Source organism: Xiphophorus hellerii, chromosome 6, assembly GCF_003331165.1.
Source record: "Xiphophorus hellerii strain 12219 chromosome 6, Xiphophorus_hellerii-4.1, whole genome shotgun sequence".
Taxonomy (NCBI): Eukaryota; Metazoa; Chordata; class Actinopteri; order Cyprinodontiformes; family Poeciliidae; genus Xiphophorus; species Xiphophorus hellerii.
This window is the reverse complement of record NC_045677.1, coordinates 29,040,608-29,064,435: the sequence shown is the minus strand read 5'-3', so window position 1 is coordinate 29,064,435 and position 23,828 is coordinate 29,040,608. Positions and strand designations below refer to the sequence as shown.

The following is a 23,828-nucleotide window of genomic DNA, read 5'->3' as shown; positions in this document are numbered from 1 at the left end:
TAACTGGTTCTGCAAACCTCAGACTGGGTTCGGTTGAAGTGAACATATCAAACTGGGTTCAGTGTGATATGTGAACACCAAGCGGACTGGAGACCGGTCCGAAAACTGGAAGTGGACTACAGTGCAGTGCATTCTGGGTAAATACAACCAAAGCTTACATGTTAGCCTAGCGCTATCACGAGAAACAGCTCGTGGTTTTTAGCCAAAGACTAGAGAACATGGAAACTCCATGCAGAAAAACCCGGGCCGGGAATCGAACCCAGAACCTTCTTACTGCAAGGCACCAAGGTCACAAACCAAGGCTAAAGAAAGATTAGCATTATTAAAATGTCTAACACTCACTGCTCTCAGCTGATCTCTGTGAAATATTGGTACCATTTGGTTGGACCTCTGTTGAATGAGGTCAGTGAGTGAATCAACATTGTTACATCTTTTTATTTGTCATAATTTTGTAGAAATCACTTTTTATTTGACATTAAAGAGTTAATTTTTGTCCCAAAAAGCTAAACAGATTTGTAAAACAATAAAAGAATCCAACAGGGTTCAAACTATTTATAGGCATTTTATAACAATTTATTCTGTAATAACTGTAATACAGATTATAAAAATCTGGATCAGGATAAAATGCACCGAGTTGCTTGTATGAACATTTACTGAGACAGAAAACACCAGATATTTGATCCTTTATTTATTGGTACTGTAAAAAATAATCAGTAAGACAAGGAAGAAATAGTCCTCAGTAACTGGTTGCTAGTTTGGGTCTGTAATCAGAATTTAAATGAAAACTTTTTATTGATAAAATAAGTAACATTTTCAGTCCAAATCCTGCCTCTCCACCAGGGGGCGTGTCTGAGTGAAGGGGCGGCTGAGTGACTTGAACTTCAACCGGGTTGGTTTCTGTTGAAACCGATAAACAAGATCAGACTCATCCCACTGGTTCTGGTTCTGGTTCTGTTTCAGGCCGAAAGTCACAAAATTAAACTGATTTACATGAAAACATCAAAATTACACAAAAACAGGAAGATAGCACACTTAAAAATCCAATTTAGACAATTTATCGGCATAAAACAGTAGATTTGGGATTTATTTACGCGCTACAGTCGTATCTATTAGACGCGTTGTTGTTGTTAGAAGTAATTTCCCTGCTGGGATGAATAAAGTGCTTCTATTATCTCGGTGATAAAAACTCGATTTTCTGTCATTTATCGAATGAAAATCATTTTGTTGATTTTGACCTGAAACAGGAAACATTTTGTCTAATTTCTCACCAGACTGAGAGGAAAACCGAGATGCATATTTTTATTCAGCGTATGTAAACATCTGGCTTCAGACCTGGGTTCAGGTCAAAGGTCATGCCTCTTCCCTGCAGTGTCTCTGAGTGTAGAATGAAAATCTGCTGGTTTCTGCAGGATTCCTGCTGCGTTTGTTCCATCATGTCGGTCCAAACAAATCAAGCTCCTGCTTTCTGATTAGTGCGTAGTGACCGCGGGTTAATTTATCGGTGTTGGGGCCCCTGGTGGCCCCGGACCCGACGGGCCGAGCTGAATTTGGTTTCATCTGTTGCTCTGATTAGGATTCATGAGTTTCTCTTTTTTAATCCGTTCTCAACGCTCCTAACTGCTCAGAAAACTGGAACGTTTGTACGAGCGTGACGGGATTTCACGTCCCATCATGCATCAGTGATGCTTCACATCCACCGGGGACAAAGCGGCAGACCTTCAGAAGATTTCTCTTCTCTGAGATGAAACGAAAAAAGAAACTCTGGAGAGAAAAACCTGTTTTTTGTTTTTTTACTTTTAGTTTGATGCCCGACTGAAAAGGTTCGACTTCTCTGAAACGAGCCGTCGGGAGTCAGAGCCAGAATGTTTTCTATAAGTTTGTCTTTCAGGATGAAGGAAGAACTAAATCTGGATTTTTCTGAACGAAAACAGAAACATAACAGATGAAGGTCGAGTTTAAGATCCGACATGTTTGATGGGATGTTTGGTTCTTCGGTTTGGACCAAAGAAAAGATGAAATGTTTCCATAATGTTCATCTGAAATATTCTGAAGATGATTCCTGAACCTGCTGGTTCCTGACAAACTTTACCAGCTTGTGACGAGGAAAACTAAATATACTTAATATAATTACAATTTTCTTTAGTTTATGTTTCAATATTAACGATAATCAATGATCTCATTTCTTCCACTGATCTGATTCTGCAAACAGAAACAAAGACAGAAAATGTTTCAATGCAATAAATTCAGGAAAATCATTTAATAGACAAAAAAAGAAAAATAAATGGAGGAAAAAAATAATAAAATGAAGAAAAGTATGATCAATAAGCAGGTAAATGTTCAACAATTTAAACAAAAATAAAGCAAAAAAATCTTAAATAAATAAAAATATCAGAATTAATATTTTTTATTTTGATGAATGGATGAGAAAATAAGAGGCAAAAATCAAAGAATATGTACAAGAAAAATGCATTTCCACTGATAAAATGTCAAATGAAGCAGTGTGTGTGTGAAGGTGTGTGTGTGTGTGTGGGGGTGTGAAGGGGTGTGTGAAGCAGTGTGTGTGTGTGAAGGTGTGTGTGTGGGTGAAGGTGTGTGTGTGTGTGTGTGTGAAGCAGTGTGTGTGTGTGAAGGTGTGTGTGTGGGTGAAGGTGTGTGTGTGTGTGTGTGTGAAGCAGTGTGTGTGTGTGAAGGTGTGTGTGTGGGTGAAGGTGTGTGTGTGTGTGAAGCAGTGTGTGTGTGTGAAGGTGTGTGTGTGTGTGAAGCGGTGTGTGTGTGTGTGTGTGCGTGTGTGAAGCAGTGTGTGTGTGTGAAGGTGTGTGTGTGTGTGTGTGTGTGAAGCAGTGTGTGTGTGTGAAGGGGTGTGTGTGTGTGAAGCAGTGTGTTTGGGCGCCCCGGCCCTGTGGCGTTCGGGGAGCTGGACGTTCCCCTCGGCGCTCTGTCAGCCTCATCTGCCTCCATCCAGATTATGTGCATTTCTAATCTGCTGCTGCTGTAAAATGCATGAGAGTGAAGAAGCTGAGAGGAACTGCAGCAGCTGCTTCAGCCTGACTGGGAGCTGCTTTCAGGCTCCAGTTTGGCTCCAGTTGGGCCTTTAACCACTGCTGCTGGTTGATTGTTTCGGTATTAAGAACCTGGAAACAGGAAGCTGTCCTGCCTCCCAGCTCTCCTCACGCCCACACACACAGCTGGGTGTGGGGGTGTGTGTGTGTGTGTGTGTGTGTGTGTCGGGCGGCGGTGCTGATGGATGCAGACGCTGCATGGACTTAATTAGCCGTGAACGCCTGCAGAGCCGCACATCGCCGCTGCAGCCCTGCTGCAGCTCCAGCCCTGCTGCTCGGCTCAACACGGCAGAAAAGCTCCCAGTCTCACAGCCGGGGCCTTAACTGGTTTTAAACCATTAAAAGTTTTCATGGATGCTGCATGTAAACATCTAAAAACCACCAGCAGACCTGCTGATTCTCCACTAAAGCTGCGGACGACTTCAGCACTTCAGAAACATGTTGTAGTTTTTTCTTTGTTCACCAAAAGGCCGACATTGTAACACTGTGAAAATGTTTCCCTGCTTTCTGCAACAGATCCAGGAGACGACGGTCGAGTTTTACGGCTGGATTCCATCAGAAGGAAGCAAAAAACACGTTTAGGGACGTAGATTAAAAAAATAAATCAAATTCAACATGTCAGAGTAAAACTGAGAGGAAAATTAAATTTAATTCAGTTCATTTCTATAAACTCATCCTGAGGCAAAAAATCAATCATATCCAGAAGATCCTGGTTTTCAGTTCAGTTTATTATTCAGATCAATTTAAAAAGATTCAAACCTTTAAAAAGTTTAAAATGTTTCCATGGAAACCAGCAGATCGAGTCGTTGACGTTCAGCAGGGCGGAGCGACTCAACGAAGCCGCGTTCGTTACGTCTTGAGAAACTTTCTCATTAAACTTTCTTATTATAGCGAGATAATAATTTTTACATGTTGTTGTGATGAGATTTATATGTCAGTAAACCCAAAATATCAAATTAAATCAGAAAGGTTGTAACAGTGAAACAGCAACACTTTGTCTAAAAGAAACAGGAGAGAAGAATCGTCACAACGAAACGCTTTATGTCTTTAACTTTTTACCTGTCAGTATTTTCATATCGTTATAATAAAGAGGTTTTCTGGTTCAAACCGGATTCTGCTCCTGATTTTACTTCAAACTCTGGCAGGTAAATATTTCAGTGTAAAACAGAAACTTCTGAACATTAAACATATGAACAGTTTCTGTGTGAAGTTTTCTGGATGAAAAGCCTCCAGTAGGAGGGATGAGTCCGTCTGTCCGTCTGTCCGTTTGTCCGTCCGTCCGTCCGTCTGTACGGCGTTTTCCTCGGCGGCCATTTTTAGGAGCTGCTCAGTGTAATTATGAACCATTACATGATTGTTGAGAGCCAGTCCTGCTGCAGGCTGAAATCTGAGGAGCGAGGCTCTGCTTTCTGACACGTGGAGGCCTGTTATTATCAGATCCTGTGTGTGTGTGTGTGTGTGTGGGTGGGTGTGTGTGTGTGGGTTAATCTCCTCTTCAGCTCTGCCAGATAAGGAAGCGGCCATCGAGGAGTCACGTTGTGGCATTTTATTAACTGATTGCTCATAAAAAGCTGTAAAGGGCAGAACTGATTCAGGATAAGCAGGAGAAACTTCTCTGCGTTTGGAAAGCGGCGGCCGGCTGCGACCTCAAACACGCTGACATTTTGGGAAATGTTCCTCGTTAGCGACGCTCTGATGAATATCAGGCTTGATGCATCATCCATTTCCCACAAAATAAACAGAAACTTTGTGATTAAAATCCTCATCAAAGTCATTATTTATTGAATGTATACTTTGTGTGAGCTTCATTAAACCACTTTGTTCTCTTTAGATGAGTAAAATCTTGATGTTTACATGATTTAAAGCTTTCAATGATTTCCTTCCTCTGCTGCAGATCTGTCAGAGAAGAAGAGCGACCTGAGAGTCTGCGACATCTCCACCTGCCGATACGGAGGCGAATGCAAAGACGACGGCGCGCAGCTCAAATGCGTCTGCCAGTTCCAGGTAAAAACAGCAAAAATCATTGAGCAACATTTCAGACGACTTTAAATAATTATGTCTCCGCTCAGAGGAATTTGTAAGGGATGTTTGTAAAGTTAGAGCATCAAAGATAACAGCAATAATTTGGGTTATTTAGTTTTTCATAAGAAAAAAATGTTGGGATCTTTATTCAAAGTCATATTTTACCATGTTACTTATTAATGTCCCATTAATGAATGTCACTGCTTCAAACTAAATATTTAGCTTTAAGCTAAATGAGATTAAACATTAAGGTAAATATTTAGTTTGAAGTTAAATATGTTAAATATTTAGTTTAGCTACATATTTAGCCTCAGAGCTAACATGGTTTAAAAGATGAACCCTCCCTGTTTCTCTCTCGACAGACTAAACAACCCAAATAACTGCTGATCATTTATTGCCTAACTTTACAAACGGCGCCTCATATTTAGGGCCTCATTTGGTTCAAATTATTAAGAATATATTTTCCAAATGTATTTCTCCAAAATGCTTTAGTGATTTTCTTGAAGGAAATTGTTCTGCTTCATTCTGTCGTCTTCCCGATGAGAACGTCCTAGTTAAAGCGCCAGGCTCTTCTGCTGTTGATTTTTAGTGTCTCTCAGTATTCAGCTGATAACAAACCCAAACACTCGTGTGGACCTCCGGACCGATCAGAACTCATCAGTCTGGTCTCAGTCGGTTTCCGTGGAGCGGCGGTCAGGCTGCAGGCCGTCCCGCTCTGATTGGATATGGATTTACAGATCAAATCATCCTGACGGCTCAGATGCTTTTCATTAACGTCGCCATGTTGGGCAACAGAATCTGATCAGATTATTTTCTAATGACATGAAAATCAAAAGAGCTCAGCAGTTATTTTACCTGTTTCAAACTTTTATTCTTTTATTCTCCACTGTTATTTTCTGCCATGTTTTCCTCTCATTAATCAGAACCTCAGCTGGATTCTGTCCAATCCAAGCAAAGATCTGACAAAACCAACTGAAAACCAGAAGCTGCACAGAAACTGAGGGACTGATCACACGACAGAAAAAATATTCTTTTGAATCTGTTTCTGTCTTTTCCATTAGAGTTTGGAAACGATGATGCAGATTTCTGCTTGAGAAACACCGTGGAGCTGCTTTAGGGTTTTCCTCTTCGCTCCTACTTTAGCTTTCAGGATTTACGTTGTCTGAGCATGTTTACTGCCATTGTTGAGTCATTTCTGACCAGTTTGACCTCTGGGTTTGACCCGCAGTGCCACAAAAATTACATCCCGGTGTGCGGTTCTAATGGAGACACCTACCAGAACGAGTGCTACCGACGGCTGGCGTCCTGCAAGCAGCAGAGATCCATCTCCAGAGTCCATGACGGGCCATGCTCCGCCGGTGAGTCCAGCAAATACACCAAGCCCATCACAGATACTGACTGAGTCCAGCAAATACACCGAGCCCAGGTCGTTCTGGACAGATACTCAGGTCTAGCAGCAGTTTTAAGAATAAACACTAGGTGGCGCTTTACGGTTTCAGGCAGATAAAGTTTGTTCTGGAGGAAAGTTTATCTTCTGCCCATAAATTCTCATCGTTTTTCTCCATCCATCAGGATTTAATGTTGACTTTGACTCATTTACTCAAAGTCAATAATTTAATCAGCGTAAAATAAACGTGACGTCCCAAACCCACGAGCCGCCATTTGTGAATTTATATGGTCAAAAATTAACAGCAATAATTTGGGTTAAAAATGATTTATTCATTAATCATTAATTCTTTAATATAATAACATAATAATTGTTACAGTTCCAAATGTTAAGTGTGAAGATAAATATTTGGCTTCAAACTAAATATTTAGTTAGACTTAATATTTAGTTTCAAACTAAAGCTAAATGTTTAGCTTTAGTTTTAAGCTAAGTATTTAACATTTAGCAAATTAAATATTTAGCATAGGCTAAATATTTAATAAATATTTAGTTAAATATTTAGTTAGAAGTTGAATATTTAATTCAGTACTAAATATTTAGATATTACAGTATAAAATATTTAGTTGATAAACTAATAATTTGTTTGAGGTTTAAATTGGAGCTTTAGCTCAGAGCTAAATATTTGGTTTTTAAAATGTGTGATTTTCCAGGCTGTTGTGTTTTTAACGGACTGGTTGTTGCTCTGAACTCTGCAGATCATCATCAGGGTCATTGATTTCTGAGGACGAGTCGGTTAATCAACTGATCAATTTTAATTAGGAGCTTCTGATGAAAGTCATTAAAATCTCCTGAAGCTCAGAGCCTCTGAACTGGAAACTGCTCACAGGTTTTATGTTTTATTTGTTCATGCAGAACGTTGGGAACAAATAATTCTGTTATTCTGGACCGGTTCTAGAAACTTTAGCGTTGAGATGATTCTCATCAGTACCAATGTTTTGTTTCAGTTTTAAATCTGTTTCTATTCCAACCATAAGAACAGATTTACTGCAGTTTATGAAAGAACAGAAATCTTTTTTACTGATTGTTGAGCGTTTTGTTGGTGATGCAACAAAGAAACTAAAACAGATCAAATCTTAAAGGACGCAGCAAACAGAAAATAACTGGAGCTGAAAATCCAGACAGCTAACAAGAGAATCTTCATCAGTGCAGATGGAGCGTCTGCATAAATGAAGTAACATTATTATCAGTTTATAGATTTAACATTTGAGTAGTTTCTAAAAATGCTTAAAGCAGTTAATGTTAAACAACAGAGTTTATTAACTTGCCTAAAGCAGAGACAGCGTTCGGATGCTATTGCTAACTGGTATTAGCATGCTAACTGGTATTAGCATCAGCATAAAAACCACCAGTGCTGGGTTGATGTTTGTTTCTGCTGATAAAAATCATAAAACTCTCTAATCTAAAAGTTTCTGCCTTTTTTAAATCTTCTAAATGTTTTCTGCAAGTGATGAAGAGTTTTTCCTGACCGTCAGCAGCAGGACGGTCAGCTGACTGTGGAGTCCGGCGTCCCTGCAGGTCGGGTGACTTCACTGTTTTCCCTCAGCGAACAGGAAGAGCTGATGCTGCTGTCAGCGGTTTGGTTTCCCCGGAAACCAGCCTAGCGCTCTTCAGCCTCCTCTTCCTCACCTCCCTGCTGGTTCCTGTTCCTGTTTACTGGAAAAAACAAAAACATGGTCTGTAAGATCCGACTTCAGACAGATTGTTTGAGACGAAGGTCTGGACCGGAACACCAGGCGTTGCTTCCACAGCTTTACGGCTGATTTTCTTTTCTCTGATTTTCACTAAAAAGCTGAACTCTCCTCGTTTTAAGGATCTGATGCAACAGGTGGTGAGTCAGACGTAACGCCACCGACTTTCCTCCATGACGGGATTCAGAGGCTGCTGTGTGGTTTTTATCCGTCTGAATTTAATCCAGTTCCAGTCGGCGCCGAAGTGTGAAGAAAAAACTCTGGACTTCAGAAAGCCGAGGAAAAGCTTCATCTGCTGCCGCTTCACTTCCTTTAGATTTGAGCTTTCAGAATCGACTCTGGAGTTGAAGGACAAGCCGGTTTATTTTTCTCACTGATGAAATATAACTGCAGGAGGAGGAAGAGGAGAAGGAGGAAGAGTTATGGCTGCAGCAGAGACGTCAGCGCTGCTTCCACATGTCAGAATGCTCAAAGATCGGTTAAAAACTCTTTAATGCCCCGGCAGGCACAACGCCGGGGCAGGAAGGCAGGAAGGAAGGAGACGCTTTAATCCATAAGGAGGCAAGGAAAGGACTAAAGAAGGATGAAGGCGTTAAAGAAGGAAAGAAAGAAGGAGACAAACTAAGGAAATGAAAGACTAATGAAGGAAAACACCAAGGAAGGACAGAAAGGAGGAATTAAAACAGGAAGGAAGGAGAAAAGGAGTGAAGGAAAGAAGGAAAAGACTGAAGTACAAAAAAAGGAAGGAAAAGAGGAAGTAGGAAGGAAGGAGCGATGTAAGGATCCTTGGCAGCTTCGATCTTCCCAGCAATCAGGTCAGAGTGTGAGGTTCAGAGAAACGTCCAGGCCTCAGTGAGCAAAGGTTAAAGGTCATGGGCGGCAGGTTGTGGAGCGTCTGAATGTTTCCAGATCAGGACGGAGGAATTCTCCTTCGCTTCATTAATTAACATTAAATATTCATGATGTTTAATTTTGACTCATCTGGAAACTACAGATAAAACTGAAATACAAGAACATTTATTAAGAAAAGCTAATATTCTGCAATGAACAAGTAAATACACAATAACTTCAGTGAAAAGAACAATAGTAAACACATGGAAAGTAATAATAAATAAACCAAACTAAATAAATAATAGCAGTATGTATTATCAATAATAGTACAAACTAAACTGGAAATATTTACTCTAGTAAACAGAGTTATCAGGATTCTCTGTTTGTTTCCTTTAGATTCAAATGTCTCCATCTTTTAGTCCTTATGCTGTTTTTCCATAATGTTGATATTTTTAATTTTGCCTCTCCTTCCTTTGGCAGTTTGAGTTTTAACCAGCAGATGTTATACATTTATTCACAATCAGCAGAAAACTCTAATTAAGTATTTATTGTCTTTGTCCACCAAATCCCTGGGAACTTTTCCCAAACGAATGCAGATGAGTCTAAATGCATAAAATACTTTTTATGCCACAATGATTGAACTTTTTTTTTTTTTGCATTTTCAATTAGCAGATTCAGGCCAAACACAAATTAGAAAGAAGAACAGTGCAACATGTTACAAAACAACCAAATTCAAATTAAATTGAAATTTAATTTCAAGTTCAGCCCAAATGCTGACCGACTCTAAATCTGAATCTGCCGTTTAAAGCTGTCGTCTCGTTCGTTCAGGCTTCGGTTTGGACCCGGATAGGTTCTTTAGAACAATGTTTGCTCTGATTTTTTCCCATCTGTTTTTGTTGTGTGTGTGAAACACCTGGTTGTGTCTCTAACCTGTTGTTTCAACATTCACTGTTTTGCAGAGTCTTTATTCTGTAGCTATTTGCCTTTCAGTTTAATCCTAAAGGACTAAGTGGAAACCGATTAGTGATAAAATAAAAGTGAACTGAAGCTGCAGAATGTCAGCTTCATCTATTTAAAATAAATATAGACTTGTTTGTCTCATCCAGTTTTTATGCGGTTAGAAAAGTTCCTGTTTGAGTTTTGCTCCGTGTTTTTCTTTCTGAACTCTGCAGTCGCTGTTTTTGCTGCTTCATCAGTAAATCTGCCTGCAGGGAATCAATAACAACTCAGCCATTTTCACTCGGATCTGATATTTTTCTTTCTGAAAGGCTGAAGCTGAGTTTCACCTGCAAGTTTTAAGCCAAATTTTCACATTTGATCAATAAGCCGTGCTGGCAAAGTCATGAAAGTCTCCGACTCACTCCGACTGTTTCTGCCCTTCTCGGATGAAAAACAACTTCCTGTGGACTCGGTGAGGAAGAAAGGTGAAGTTTAATGGAAGAAAGCAGCTGGAGTCCATTTCTTAACGCGACACCGCCGTGCCAGAAACTCCCAGACTTGCCTTCATTTCTTTAATTCAGTGCATCAGAGCCAAGTTTGGAGCAGGCGCTCCATTTCCTGATGGAGCTGCAGGTCTGAGTCAACCAGATGAGTCGGGTTTTATCCCATCCAGGACCGGTTCTGGTCCGTTAAGGACGCCTTGCTGTGGTCAGGGTTTAACCGTCTTACTGCTGATTTGAGTTGAAGTTGGAAGAATCTGAACTTCACACCTACATGCTGTTTAGCAGAAGCTAATGCTAAAGCAATAAATCTATGATTTGCTAAATGTTTACTTAGTAAACTAAATACTTGGCCAGGTAAATATCTGGTTTCAAACTAAATATTTAGCTTGAAACTGACATTTATAAATTACTGATGAATTATGATGAAAATATGACTATAAAAATTAATCCTTAGTTTGTATTATTATTAGCTGAATAACCCAAATTATTGCTGTAATTTTTTCTGTGTATCTTTACAAACGACGTCACATTTTCTCACCCACCTGCACAGTTTGTGCTTCAGGAAGTGATTCTGTGAAACAGAAACATTTAGGGGAAGCTAAGCTCGCTAAATATTTTCAGTTACCAAAAATGCTAAGCTAAAAATGAGCTATTCTGTTAGCGCATTAGCGGATTAACCGTGTTAATCTGGCCTGAGAATCAGGAACCTGCTGGATGATTCGCTCCTTTCTGAGTCTTCAGAGCAAAATGTCTGATCCCTGCCGTGTCTCTTCACAGATCCCGGTTCTGGTTCGGGAGACGCAGACGGTGAGTCTCTGTTGTTTTTTTTCTTTGGGCTATTTAAAGATTTCATTTCCTGCTTCACTTCTGCTGTGACTGAAAGTCAAACAGAAATCAATTACAGCTGAGTCTTGATCTGCGCTGCTGCGGGTCTGAGTGTGTTGCGGTAGGAGGAACCGCTGTGTGCGTTTCTCCACGCCTCCTCTGATGCATATTAACCGCAGCAGTGAATCCTGCGAGGAGCCGCCAAGTCGTCCCAGAGGAGCAGGGCCAATCTCTCCGTCCTGCGGGGGCCAAGATGGAAAAGCGTCGTCGATGCCAAATTTGGCAACAGAGACATTTTGCAGCCACCTGTGAGGACGGCCACATGGTTTGTTGTTTGGTTTGGCCTCTGCAGGGAGGTTTTATTGGAGACGCTGCGATGAAACAGTCAAACCTCTGAGATTAATTAGTGAAACAGCCTCCACTCTGCTGCTGGGCTGCTGGAGAATTAGCGGATAAACGGTTCTGAAACCAGAACATGAACTCAGTGACGCCTGGTCATGGGAATGAAAACACATTTTACATCATTTATTAAGTTTAAAGTAGCGCTGCACAAACCCTATGCTTTACAAACAATTGTTCCAGGCGGAACCTTTGTATTCTTGTTTCTGGTACACTCGATATGCGCAAGCAATATTCTTAATTAACAATGATGGACGACAGAACTGCTTCTCTCAGCATATTTTGGATTCATTTTTGCAGAAAAAATAAAGCAAAATTGGTTGCTGGAAAAGACTATTGGTGTGTTGTTCAGTTAGCCTATCGACGAAGCTATTCTAACCTAAATTAGCATCTCAGTGCTAAACATGTAGCAGCTGATGCTAATGTTAGCGTCTACAGTTCACATTTCTAAAGAAGATCCATGAATGATCAGGGCTTCCTGGAACTCTGCAAAGACAAACTTTGCACCAACTTGATGGTTGAAGAGCAGATTAAAAACTATACATATTTTGTTGTTGAGCTCATATCTATTTATACAAAAATTTACCAGCAAAACGAAGTTTGAATTGAAAATATTTTGTCAATATATTGTGATTAATTGCTCAATTAAGTCGACTAAAAATTTTAATTGAGCTCCATCACTAGTTTAAAAATGTCTAACGTGCAGAATACAAGTTCACCACACGGGGAATAAGTATTTTATAACAAGTATTTAATAATATTTAATGAAATATATTCATTATAGTACTTAGCAGTGAAGCCTTACCCCCGTCTGTCTCAGCTGGGATTTTGACCCAACATCTTGACGGTTCTGGTTCTGATCTTTGGTTCTTTTAGCTGAATAACTGGAACATTCTTGGTTTCATTATGTCCTGAAAGATCTGCCCTCATTGAATCCACAGACTCTGGTGTTTGGATCCACATCTAAAGGGGTTGATTCTGTTTTCATCGTCTTGTCCGACATGCTTTTCCTTCAGCAGTGGAGTTTTGTGCCTAGACTCTCTTTAACTTGAACTTTTCTGTCCGAAGCTCTCTGTTTTCCTCGGCTCTTCTGATAATTATTCTGTCAGAACGTCTGCCTCCTCTCTTATTCAGAAGTTACATTACATTTTGTAACTTTTTTTTTTGCTGACCCTTAATGAGCTGAGGCTTTTACTAGGCCATCAGCTGTTATGAACTTACACCAATAGGAAGCAGGATTGTTTGCTAAATATTGACATTTTTTCTTGGCTTTCTGCCTCATTTTGTTCTTTAGTTGCACTTTAATGATGTTTCCTTTGTGTGTTGGTAACTTTAGCTTTAGCTTTAGCTTTACCCTGCTTGCTACATTTGATCCGCTGGATGAACTTTCTCAGCTCTGCTTAGTGTTTGGGACGTTCGGGTGATGAAGATGAAGGAGAGGAGGAAGGTAAATGTGGGCTAATCGAATCAGCATCGTGATTGGAGCGTTCAGCCGTGATGTGAATCATGTGCTCCTCATATTGTGCAGTTCTTATCTTTAGCTTTAAATTGGTCACAAATGAACAGAATCAAGTAAATTCCAGATTTCTGGGTTAACAGACGGAAACGCGGTGCGTTAACCTGGAGGTTCTGCCGCTGCAGCAGAGGCTCCAATATTAAACATTAATCTGGACATCAATTCTAAGACTTTGTAAGAAAAGTTATTCACAAAACACATCATACCTTAGGAGAATCTAATGTGACAAAATGTTAGTAGTAGAGACAGGAAGATGGAAGAAAGACGACAGGAAGGAGAAAAAATTTCTGTAAAACGGATGAATTTCTGCTGCTGCTGGTTTTTAAATTTTCCCAGTTTAATGTTGGTCGTTTCTCCAGATAAAACAAGTTCATACGAGTTGAAAACTCCTGACTGGATAATATTTGTAAATCTGTCAGATTGTGATAAGATCTTCTGTCCGCAGCCTCTCAGGCGATTCCTCTCAGATTTAGTTCTAGACTTTGATTAGGACGTTCAAAACTTTAATCTTTTCTCGATTTGGCCTAATCATCGGTCACTTCTTCTAAAAACTGAAATTCATCTTCACCTTTCTGAAGAAACCTAATCCCAGATCACTATGCTGCCTCCCTCGTGCTTCACTGTGAACTTGATGGAAGGTTTTCTGTCCGTTGTTTTTGTGACACGTTTATCTTTTTCAGTCGTGGCTGCAGGTTCAGATTTAGTTGGGTCAGAGCGTTTTCTCCACGGTTTGACTTAGTTCTGGATGATTTGTTTTGCTTTCGACCAGAAACCAGAACTTCCTGCTGCTTACATCCACGTCCCAGGTTATTTTTATCTCCTGTTATTTATTAAACTATTTAAAATTATTTAAATTTGTGCGCAGCAGCGGTTCCCAGCTGTGTCAGAGGCATACTTTGCATAAAGTAAACGTCAGTTTGAGTCTTTTAGGCGTTTTCTGAGCTGGATATTAATAAAAATTTAAAGCCATAATGTTGTTCAGGGTCGTGAGCTTCATGCCGGTGATTTCCATTCGCTGCAGGACGTCTGTGAGCTGCTGACCCAAACGGTGGTGATAATAAGCTGCATCTGTTTTAGGCTACAGAATCTGTGTTTGGACGGGATTTAACGCTTGAACAGAGGAACCTTTTTCAGCCGGGAGGCAAATATTAGCGAGAGCAAAGAGGGAAACAACAACAGGAGTCAGAGAGGAAGCAGCGGCGTCCTGCTGTCAGCAGAAACAAAGACGCCGCTCGGCTGCAGATCCACGTCAATCGATGGAGCGCCGACTGAGCCCTCCATGTTCGATAGCTACACACACAGCAGGCCAATCTGTCAGGCACACACACACACACACACACACACACACAGAGTTTAATCATGCTGCTGCTCTTAAAGCAGCAGAACGGCCCTGTGAACGCCTCTGCAGTTTAGCTGCATTGATTTGTGTGTTGATTTTGTTTTGCTTTAATTTTTCAGATGCAGTAACTGAAACATTTCATCCAGGATTTAAATGGAAATAACGCTGAACGACCTTCAGGAACTAAATGTTCGTTTCTGCTGCGTATTTCCAGGAATTGATCCTTTTCTGTTACCAGAATGTGGAGCAGCAAAGACTCGATGTAAAACCTGCTTCTGATAAAAACTAGTGTTGGAACGGGATTAAAAATTTAATACAGTTCATTTTAGGGTCAGTAAGTAATTAATCAGATGTTATTGAAACTATATATCAACAACATAAACAATGTTTTCAATCCAAAAAGCCTTTTTGCTGGTAAATTTTGAATTTACAAAATAAAAACTAAAATATTTAAAGTTTTTAATCTTTTCAGCCGTCAGATTGGAGCAAAGTTCGTCTTTCCAGAGTTTCATGAAGTCCTGATCATTCATGAAGCTTCTTTAGAAACTTGGACTGTGGACGCTGACATTAGCATTAGCAACATGTTAGCATTAAGATGCTAACTCCTTTTAGCACAAACTGAAAACTGTAACTGTTTTTCATCATCGCTCCTCTCAGCAGATCAGATTTATGGGTGAACCAGAAACACAAGATAAAAATTCCTGCTGAAACTTTTATATGCAAGAAATGAAGAAAATTAGACCTGAAACACATGCAGAGAATCTCACTCCTGCTTTTCTAAGACAACAATCCTAAACTTTAAACCTCCAGGCTCCGTTTCCTCTGTGGTTTCTACATTTTGCTGTAGATTAGTTCCCTTCTCTCTGCAGGATTCAGCTTTTCTTCTGTTTTACAACAAAATTGCACCTGATGAATCATGAAAATGGCTCTGCTGATGAAAGGCAGCCCTGAATAATCCCTGCGGCTCTTTGATACTCGGCGCTGTTGGCGCTTCGCTGCTGGAGAATGGATGCGAGGTGGCATTAAACGCTGTAATGATAATAACAATATCAGATGATGATGTGGCGCCTCTGTTTCCATTTGGCCGATAAGCCTGAGCAGCCTCTCCACACGCTCAGCTGTGTCTGATAGGAAAGCGCCTGAGCCGTGGCCTGCCTCGATGGCGGGAAGAGGCGCCGCTAACCAGAACAAAATCCGACGCGAGCTGCAGGTTGTTTTCAAAATGAAATTAAGCCACTCTTCTGGAAAAGAGGCAGAACAAATAAAAAGCTGATTATTACGTTCAGCGATGAAGATCTGAAAAAATAAAGAGCTGCGCAGGCGGTGGAGCAGAATCCGACAGGAGGTGAAATTAAAACCAGTTTAACCAGAAACAGTCACAGGTGAACGATGATGGATTTGACTTTGAGGAAACAGATGAAACTTCTGAAAGTTTTTCTTCTGGTGGTTTTATAGAACATCAAGGTTTAAAGATCCAGACTGGGAGATAAAGAAGAGTTTAATAAACCAAACATTGAGTTATGAACACAGTGGATGTCGAGTCATTCGTCTCCTGTTGGTGTTTTCAGGGCGTTGATCCGTTTCCCTGCTAGTAGAAAAACACACAGCGACCTTCATACACTGATGGAAATCAGCTTCCCTCTGAAAACTGTCGGTTTGGACTCCTGGATAGGAAGTTATTCTCCGCTGTAGCAGAAGATGCTCTCAGCTGGGCTCATAGAAACATTGAGACACAACTGATGAACGACCAGCTGGATTCATCACATCGTCCTCAGGAAATCTCCACAGGAAGAAGAAACTGGTTCCTCCTCCGTCACAGACTGGGCCTACCTGGACCTCCTAAAGTCCACAAAAACATCCCAGTGGCGGCTCCCACCACACCACTGGTCACCAGCTAGTCTGAACGGAGGTCCAGTCCTGGTTGAAGAGGATAAACGGTTCTGGACGGAGCACGACAAACACACAGTTTGTGGTTTGATGTGACAAAATGGTAAACGGGTGTGAATATTTCTGCGAGGCTCAGTAAAGGATGAAGTTCAGGATAATAAGCAGGACTGTAGAGAAATGTTTGCTGTTACTGAAGCGTTTTTCCTCTCTGCCCGTCTAACAGACGATGAGGGCTCAGCCTCCGACGTCGGGAAGAAGTTCACCAAGTGCAGCACCTGTAAATATGGAGCCGAATGTGATGAAGACTCCGAAGATGTCTGGTGAGCGAGAAGTTAATGAGTAAAAAGCTTTAATTGGTTCACAGATACATTATGTCTGAGCCGTGGCTAACACTGCTGGCTAACAGGTTAGCTGTGCTAATCTAATCATAAACATTAGCTAATGCTAAAGCTAGTGCTAAGCCGCTAACTTCAGTTCAAATTGCGTCTGCTCTTGAAAGAGTCCAACTCTCAAGGACAAATTTATTTTTGCTGTTATATTTTATATTTCCCTTAGATATTGTATTTATGTTTATTTCTTGTTCTCTGTTGTCCATGTTTTTACTTTATTTGTCATGTCCTTGTTTTAAATAAAGTTATTGGGGAAACAGAGAGAACATGAGGAGAGGAAATGGAACTCCTGCTTGAAGAGCCTTCAAAATAAAAGCATTTGTGTAAAAGGATTAAAGCATTCTTAAGTTAATAACCAAAACTTCAACACAGATGTTGAACTTTATTCAACTGAAAGTTTACAAAGGATCCAAAATAATTTAACACTTTAGAATCTGATTCGGGGAAAACTAAGTTCACTAAACATTTAAAACGCTAAACCAGAAATTAGCAGATTAGCAGAAGTGTGTCTCTGCTGTTTACTACCACTAACAACATATTTAGGTGACTGTTAAATAAACAGATGAAATATATGATGATGATATTAGAGAGTTAGCTTAATGTTTGAAGGAAGAAGATGGATCCAAACTTTTCATTAAACTGCACAGAAACATGAAATGAAATGTTGCTTTAATTTAAAATAATCTGAACGTTTTGTTGCTGTGTGTCAGAAATGGGTTCAGACAGTTTCATTTCCTGGGATATTGTTCTGATGGTTGACCTTTGCCCTCAGGTGCATATGCAACATTGACTGCAGCGGCCACAATGAGAACCCGGTCTGCGCTACAGACGGAAACTCGTACAACAACCCGTGCCTGGTCCGGGAGGCTTCGTGCATGAAGCAGGAGCAGATCGACGTCAAGCACCTGGGACGCTGCCTCGGTAAAGTTATGGCGCAAAACACGTCTGAAAATGTCCGTTTGTGAACAGCAGCTCATGTCAGGCACAGATTGAACACCAAACCTCTTCTGGTAAGAGTTTATCTCCATCCCTGACCTCAGGGAGTCTAGTCCAAGGCCGTTAACGGCTCCAAACACATTTTCAGACCAGAGGAGATGAATCTTTCAGGGACTGAAAGGACTTCAGTGACATCAGGTTGAGTTTATCTGATGTGTGTGAAACGCTGTCAATAAGCAATAAATCAATTAACTGCATGATAAATGAAAATAAAATCTATAGTTTCCATGTGGACTACAATAGTCAGAGATGCTAACCTTCAGTATTGCTGAAAAATGTTGAAAAACGCTGCAAAAAATTAGCTCCCAGTATAAAGTAGCCGGCTAGCATTAGCTGCCCCTTTAGCCTGTTTTCCCTGTCAAAGCTGAACAATTAATATTTGGTTCCAGAGATTTCATAATTCATTTAAATTATTGCTGTTTTAGTTGTTTTACTTGTTTATTTTGGACATTTAAAATGTTTTCCCGTTTCTGTGTTAAATATTCTTTAGGAATGAAAGTTTTTAGATTTTTCAGAGGGTGAACTTGCATTAGTGTTATTGTAGCGAACGAAACATGGTCTGAAACGACAATATTATCATTTATCGTGATACTTTCTGTTATCGGGACCGGCCGAGTTGTGATGTTGGTGGTTTGTTGACACAGATGATGAGCAACAATCTTGCAGGAGGCTTTTATGTTGAAACAATATTTATTTGGTAATCAATGAACCAAAGTTCTCCCACAGCATGACGCCACCTCCACCGCCCTGAAGTGTTGATTAAAGGCAGGTTGTCGTTTATTCCAGCCTCAGTTTCTTGTTCCCAGCTGACATCTAATGTGGTTTTTGAGGTTTTTTGCCTTTTTATCTTCTGGAACCAAAACTATCTGCTGATCACTGGACGTTTCCTTTTCTTTGAATCTTTATCTGTCATCCTGAGAAGTTTGCTGGTTGTTGGTGAAAATCCCATCAGACAGTCTGGCACCAACGACCGAACCACGTTCAAAGTCCCTTAAATCTGCTTTCTTCTGCATCCTGAAGCCCATTTTCAAACTGAACAGGCTGTCGTCTCCATGTCCAGATGTCTCAGTCCATTGAGTTTCTGCGTTGTGATTGGCTGATTTCCTGTTTGTGCTAACGAGCGTTTGGGCTGGGAAAGCTTTGTAGCCCTGAAGATAACGGTTGTTTGTGGACGGAGTAGCTCAGTTTCAAACAGGATTTCATCATTTTCCAGATTCCTTCATCTTCTCTCTGAGATGTTTTCTAACTTCACACAGATTTGCAGATGCAGGACGGATGGCGCTCCTCTCCTGCTGATCATTGCTGGCTGCAGAACCGTGACGGTTTAATAAATCAGTCTCGTTACTGGAACCATGTCAGTCAAATTAATGCGTCTGATCGCCGGCGTTTTCAATTAGGAAGCGAACCGAGCATGCCGGCTGTAATACGGGGTTATTAATGCAAACCTCGTCAATGTGACACGGAGGGAAGGTTCTGGAAAACTGACTGCAGCGTAAACATCATGTCTGACATCCAGGCACTTTGGTTTGCTGAAAAATGCAGGATTTATTTGAACGACTTGCAGAGGAAACATTTGCATATTTCCATGTTGGTGCAAACAAATGTTCATTTTCTGATCCAGCAGATAAAGAGGAACTTAATTGTTCACTTACAGCAGTATGTCCACCTAATTAGCTCCAACATTTGCTTCTATTTATCTGCTTCTCTGGCTTCTGCCAAATAAAACTGGAAAAGCTGATGAGCTGCTGTACTGTAAAACTGTTACCTCAGCGTTAAGTGCTGCAGACTGTCGTCCAAAATGATTTCATTAGTGTCAACTGAGGAAAACTGAAAAGCATGTCGCTAACCGCTCTGCATGAAGCGATGAAAATAAATGTAATCAAAGATTTATGAACAAAAAAGTTGGAGAAAAGATGAAAGGACAGATTGAGGTATTGTTTAGTGACAGATGTTTGGAGGTTTTTTAAGTCAAACTTCAAAAATTTCACCTTAAATTTTTTTTACCCCTCCAGGGGGTCTTTTGTGGCTCTAGTGTCCCTTATATGACAGTAGGCTGACAGGAAATGGGGAAGGAGAGGGGGGAAGACATGCGGCAAATGTCGTCGGGTCCGGGAGTCGAACCTGCGACGGCCGCGTCAAGGACTCAAGGCCTCCAAATACGGGTCGCGCTAACCGCTACGCCACCACGGCACGCCCACCTTAAATTTAATAAATTCTCATTTTTATTTTGACCATATAGTCAAACTCAGTGGTGGGAACCGCTAGCTAAAAGGTTAGCTGTGCTAACGCTAAAGCGCTAATCATAAACATTAGTTCTGCTAAAGCTAAAGTGCTACAGCAACATGTTGATAACCACCAGGTGTCATTAACTGCGTTTCCATAATGAAGAAGAAAACCAAACTTTGCATTTTAGGTGTTTGTTAGTTTGTTCATTAAAAACAGCAACAGATGTTGACACTTTCCTGACATATATTTATTTTTAGAAGTTGCCGTGTTGCCATTAAGCAAATTTATTTTTATAATTCTAATTTCTGCAGTTTTATGGTCAAATTAAATGCAGCTACAGAAACCGCCATGAACGTTTATGGCCAAATGAATCAGCATTTATTTGAGCGAAGCTAACTGTGCTAAATGTTTAGTTAGCTAAAGCACTAAATTACATATTAGCTCCGTTATTATTGGATTAGTGGAACCAAACTCTGAATCCTTCTGAGTGTTTGGTCCATTTCAGTCGGTTTGTTTGTTTACTGATTCATAAAAGACAAAGTCTGACGACTCTGTAGCACCGTGTAGTTTAAAGGTCAACTTGATTTATTCTATTTCTAATAATTCATGCGGCACAAAGTGCTTTACAAGCTAAAACTCAGCTGAAAATGCATGATAATGTTGCATATAAACGATAATTAAAAAACAAAACAATAAAGTTTTAAAGCCGTTTTACATTCGTACCAATGTTTCCACTTCAGGTCGTTAACGGCGGCTAACGACCTGAGAAACGGCAGATATGAAATGAGTTTCCTCTAAAGGACGACTGCTGTGAATCTGAGGGATAAAACCGAGCAAACCGAGAGTTTAATGAACATTATGACATGAATGCAACCCCAGCCTTTCCTTTCCTTCTGTCTCAGTTCTTCTGTCACCAGATGAATGAAGCCGCTGTGATCCCAGACACGATGGAGGGATTACAGGTCTTCCTGAGTGTCGGTTTTTAGAGTGCAGGAATATTTAGAGGGTTTAAGACGGATTGAGTGTCTGTTGAATCGCTGCGGAACAGAGATACCCTTTGGCTTTTTCATTAACCTCACCATTAACTAGAGAAACGACTCCAGTGGATTAAATCTGCAGTTACTTCAGCAGTTTTTACACTTCCAGCCGCTCTCTGATGTCAGGTTTTAAAATATGCAGAAGAATGAGTCAGAGCGGCTTTGATGCTCTGAGGTGCGAGTGTTGCATACAGACCTGATTTGCAGTCACAGCTTGATGTCTGATGTTGTTCAAAGCCGGAGCCAACGCCCAGAGTCGGCCCGGCCCGCCGCAGCTCGCATCAGATTTATGCTTTAGACTCACCTTGAATCCCAAAGTGTCGGCCGCCTCGGCCCGTCCTCTGGGCTGCTGGCGCCGGATCACAACACGCAGACATTTATGGATTTCCTGTCGGCGTTTGTGGCTTTAAGGCGACCGTGAGCAGGAGCCTGATTGGACGGTGCCGGTTGGAGGTTGAGGGGGGGCTATGTGGGTGTGTAACGCCCTGAGGTGATGAACACCTGCCCCCCCCCGCTCTGATCGGCTGTCACTTCAGGGCGTCGGGCCAGCACCGGGGCGTGATGGAGCCAAAACACAGGAAACAGATAATAGAGAAATAATATAGAGAGACACTTATAGATCTGATCTAGAGCTGCAGGAGTCGTTATGGGTCAGGATCTGACCAAAGCTTCGTCAAACTCTAATTTATTTCCTTAGAAAACAAAATTCAGAGCATCAAATTAGCAACATGCATCACAGCCCCTGGTTACCATGGATACAGGTTACTTTTAAGTTTATTTACCTTTCAGACACAGATAATTCAAAGCTCCTGTAGAAAGACGTTAAAAACATCAGATATTAATATTAAACAGCAGCGTTTCCATCGACCTTCAATTTGTGCAAATTGGAATTACAAAAATAAATTGGCTCAAAAAAAAAAACTGCCAATTTTAACGTTTTCTGATAGAAAGTTTTGCTGCTTGGATGAAGTGGTTTTCAGCAGAACTGCACTGGAAACATTCATTTTTCATCACGAGTCACATGATCAACAACAGGATGTTACTACTGCTGGAAATGACAAAGAAGACAACAGGAAGTGGTGGAGGATGACGCAGCAGCCATGTTTTTAAATGATGTATCCTTGTTCTTGTGTGACTTTAATGTTGTTTCTTATTTAATAGAAACACTTGAACTATGAAATTGTGTTTTTTCCACATTATATCAACAGTTTTGTTCACATTTATAATGGAAGAGCAGCTTCAGTTGGTTTACCCTGAAACGCTGCAGCCTCAATATTCACTCATTCATGTTGAAACCAACATGTCTGCTTGCTGTAAATGTGTTGCTCTGCAGGTGATTTGCACCGTAGAAATGAATGATTCTCTGTGTTCAAACGGAAATAAAACCACAAACAGAGACGACAGCCCGGTTTAACTGTAGAGAAACAAAACCAGATTTTCTCCTGGGTTTGCAGAGATGGAGCCTCAGATCGACCCCACCCACAGCTGCAGAGTGAAACCAAACCCACTCATCCATTTTTAATGCTGCATCGCTCAGGAGGAAATATTGACAATATCTCACCCTGCTCTTTGTCTCCTGCTTCATCCCTTCATCCTCACCAACCTCCCACCATGTCACTCGTCTTTTCTTTCATCCTCTCATCTCTAAAGGAAGCAGAAAACACAGAACCGCTAACAGACGAGTGTTTCTGGGTTGGTGTTGGAGTGAGTAAACTGAAGTGTGAGGCGGCTGCCTTGTTGACTAGAAACACGTTGACAACAGCAGAGCTGGGATTTCTGAAAAGTGCGGCGGATCTCATCAAGTTTCACCAGTTTCTGCTGCTCATGTATTTTTAATGCAGATCAGATTCGAGCGTTGAAATGAGCTTCGTATCGACCAAAGACTCCAGTCGGCTTTATTAGTGTCGCACATTTCAGCAGCAGGGCGGTCAGAGTGTTTCAGTCCATAAACATCTCAGGAACCAGCAATAAATCAAAGTTATCACATCAAACACATTGATCACAGTTATTTTAATCACAGGCAGATCTAAACAGATCCTGTTCAGCTTTGATTTAAAGGAAGTTTCAGCGTCTTTACACGCGTCCAATCAATAATATATATCGCAATAAATATGAGATCAATTTCAGTAGATAATCCATCAATAAAATGAACTCTGATCCAGAACCGCACAGCATTCTGGGAGATGTAGGCAGTGGAAAGACATTAGCAGCTAGCTGTGAGAGGCAACAGAGGTGGAAACTATTAACTCACTCTCTCTTTGGTTACCTAGCAACAACCTGCCTTGTAACTTGCGCAGCAGCAGTTTCAGGTTTCACTTAAAAACAAACAACGACAACACGGAGTAAAAACTGTGGATGACTTTTTATTTTTGTGTTTTTACCGCCTGGATGATGAAATCTGCCACATAAATAAACTTCATTTGACATTTTAGATTAGAATTCACAAACAGAGAAATATTCATCAAATAAATTTAAATTATGTCCTCAGAAAATTAGCTAAATGAATGTGTGAATGCTGAACCACAACTAGGCAGCATTATGAATTATAGAGGTTTCAACCCAGTTTAGGTTCAAAACCCAGAAAGCAGCTGCAGCAGAAACATCTAAAGTACCAACAATCTGCAAATCCAGATTTTATCCAAAGACCTTGAAGTTTCAGCTCCACATCTGATCAGGTTCCAAGAAATGAAACCAGAGTTTCATGTGTGTGTTTAGTTTTAAACAC

The 23,828-nt window shown here is 40.7% G+C and overlaps 1 protein-coding gene across 1 annotated transcript in view; it reads left to right on the top strand.

Annotated features, from left to right (window-relative positions):
• Nucleotides 1-23,828, top strand: part of tmeff1a (transmembrane protein with EGF-like and two follistatin-like domains 1a) — a 47,836-nt gene that overhangs the window by 16,168 nt on the left and 7,840 nt on the right. The window contains exons 2-6 of the mRNA XM_032564569.1: nucleotides 4,954-5,063; nucleotides 6,310-6,439; nucleotides 11,267-11,296; nucleotides 16,679-16,775; nucleotides 17,617-17,765. Coding sequence (XP_032420460.1) covers nucleotides 4,954-5,063; nucleotides 6,310-6,439; nucleotides 11,267-11,296; nucleotides 16,679-16,775; nucleotides 17,617-17,765 — 516 coding nt within the window. The remainder of the gene's footprint in view (nucleotides 1-4,953; nucleotides 5,064-6,309; nucleotides 6,440-11,266; nucleotides 11,297-16,678; nucleotides 16,776-17,616; nucleotides 17,766-23,828) is intronic.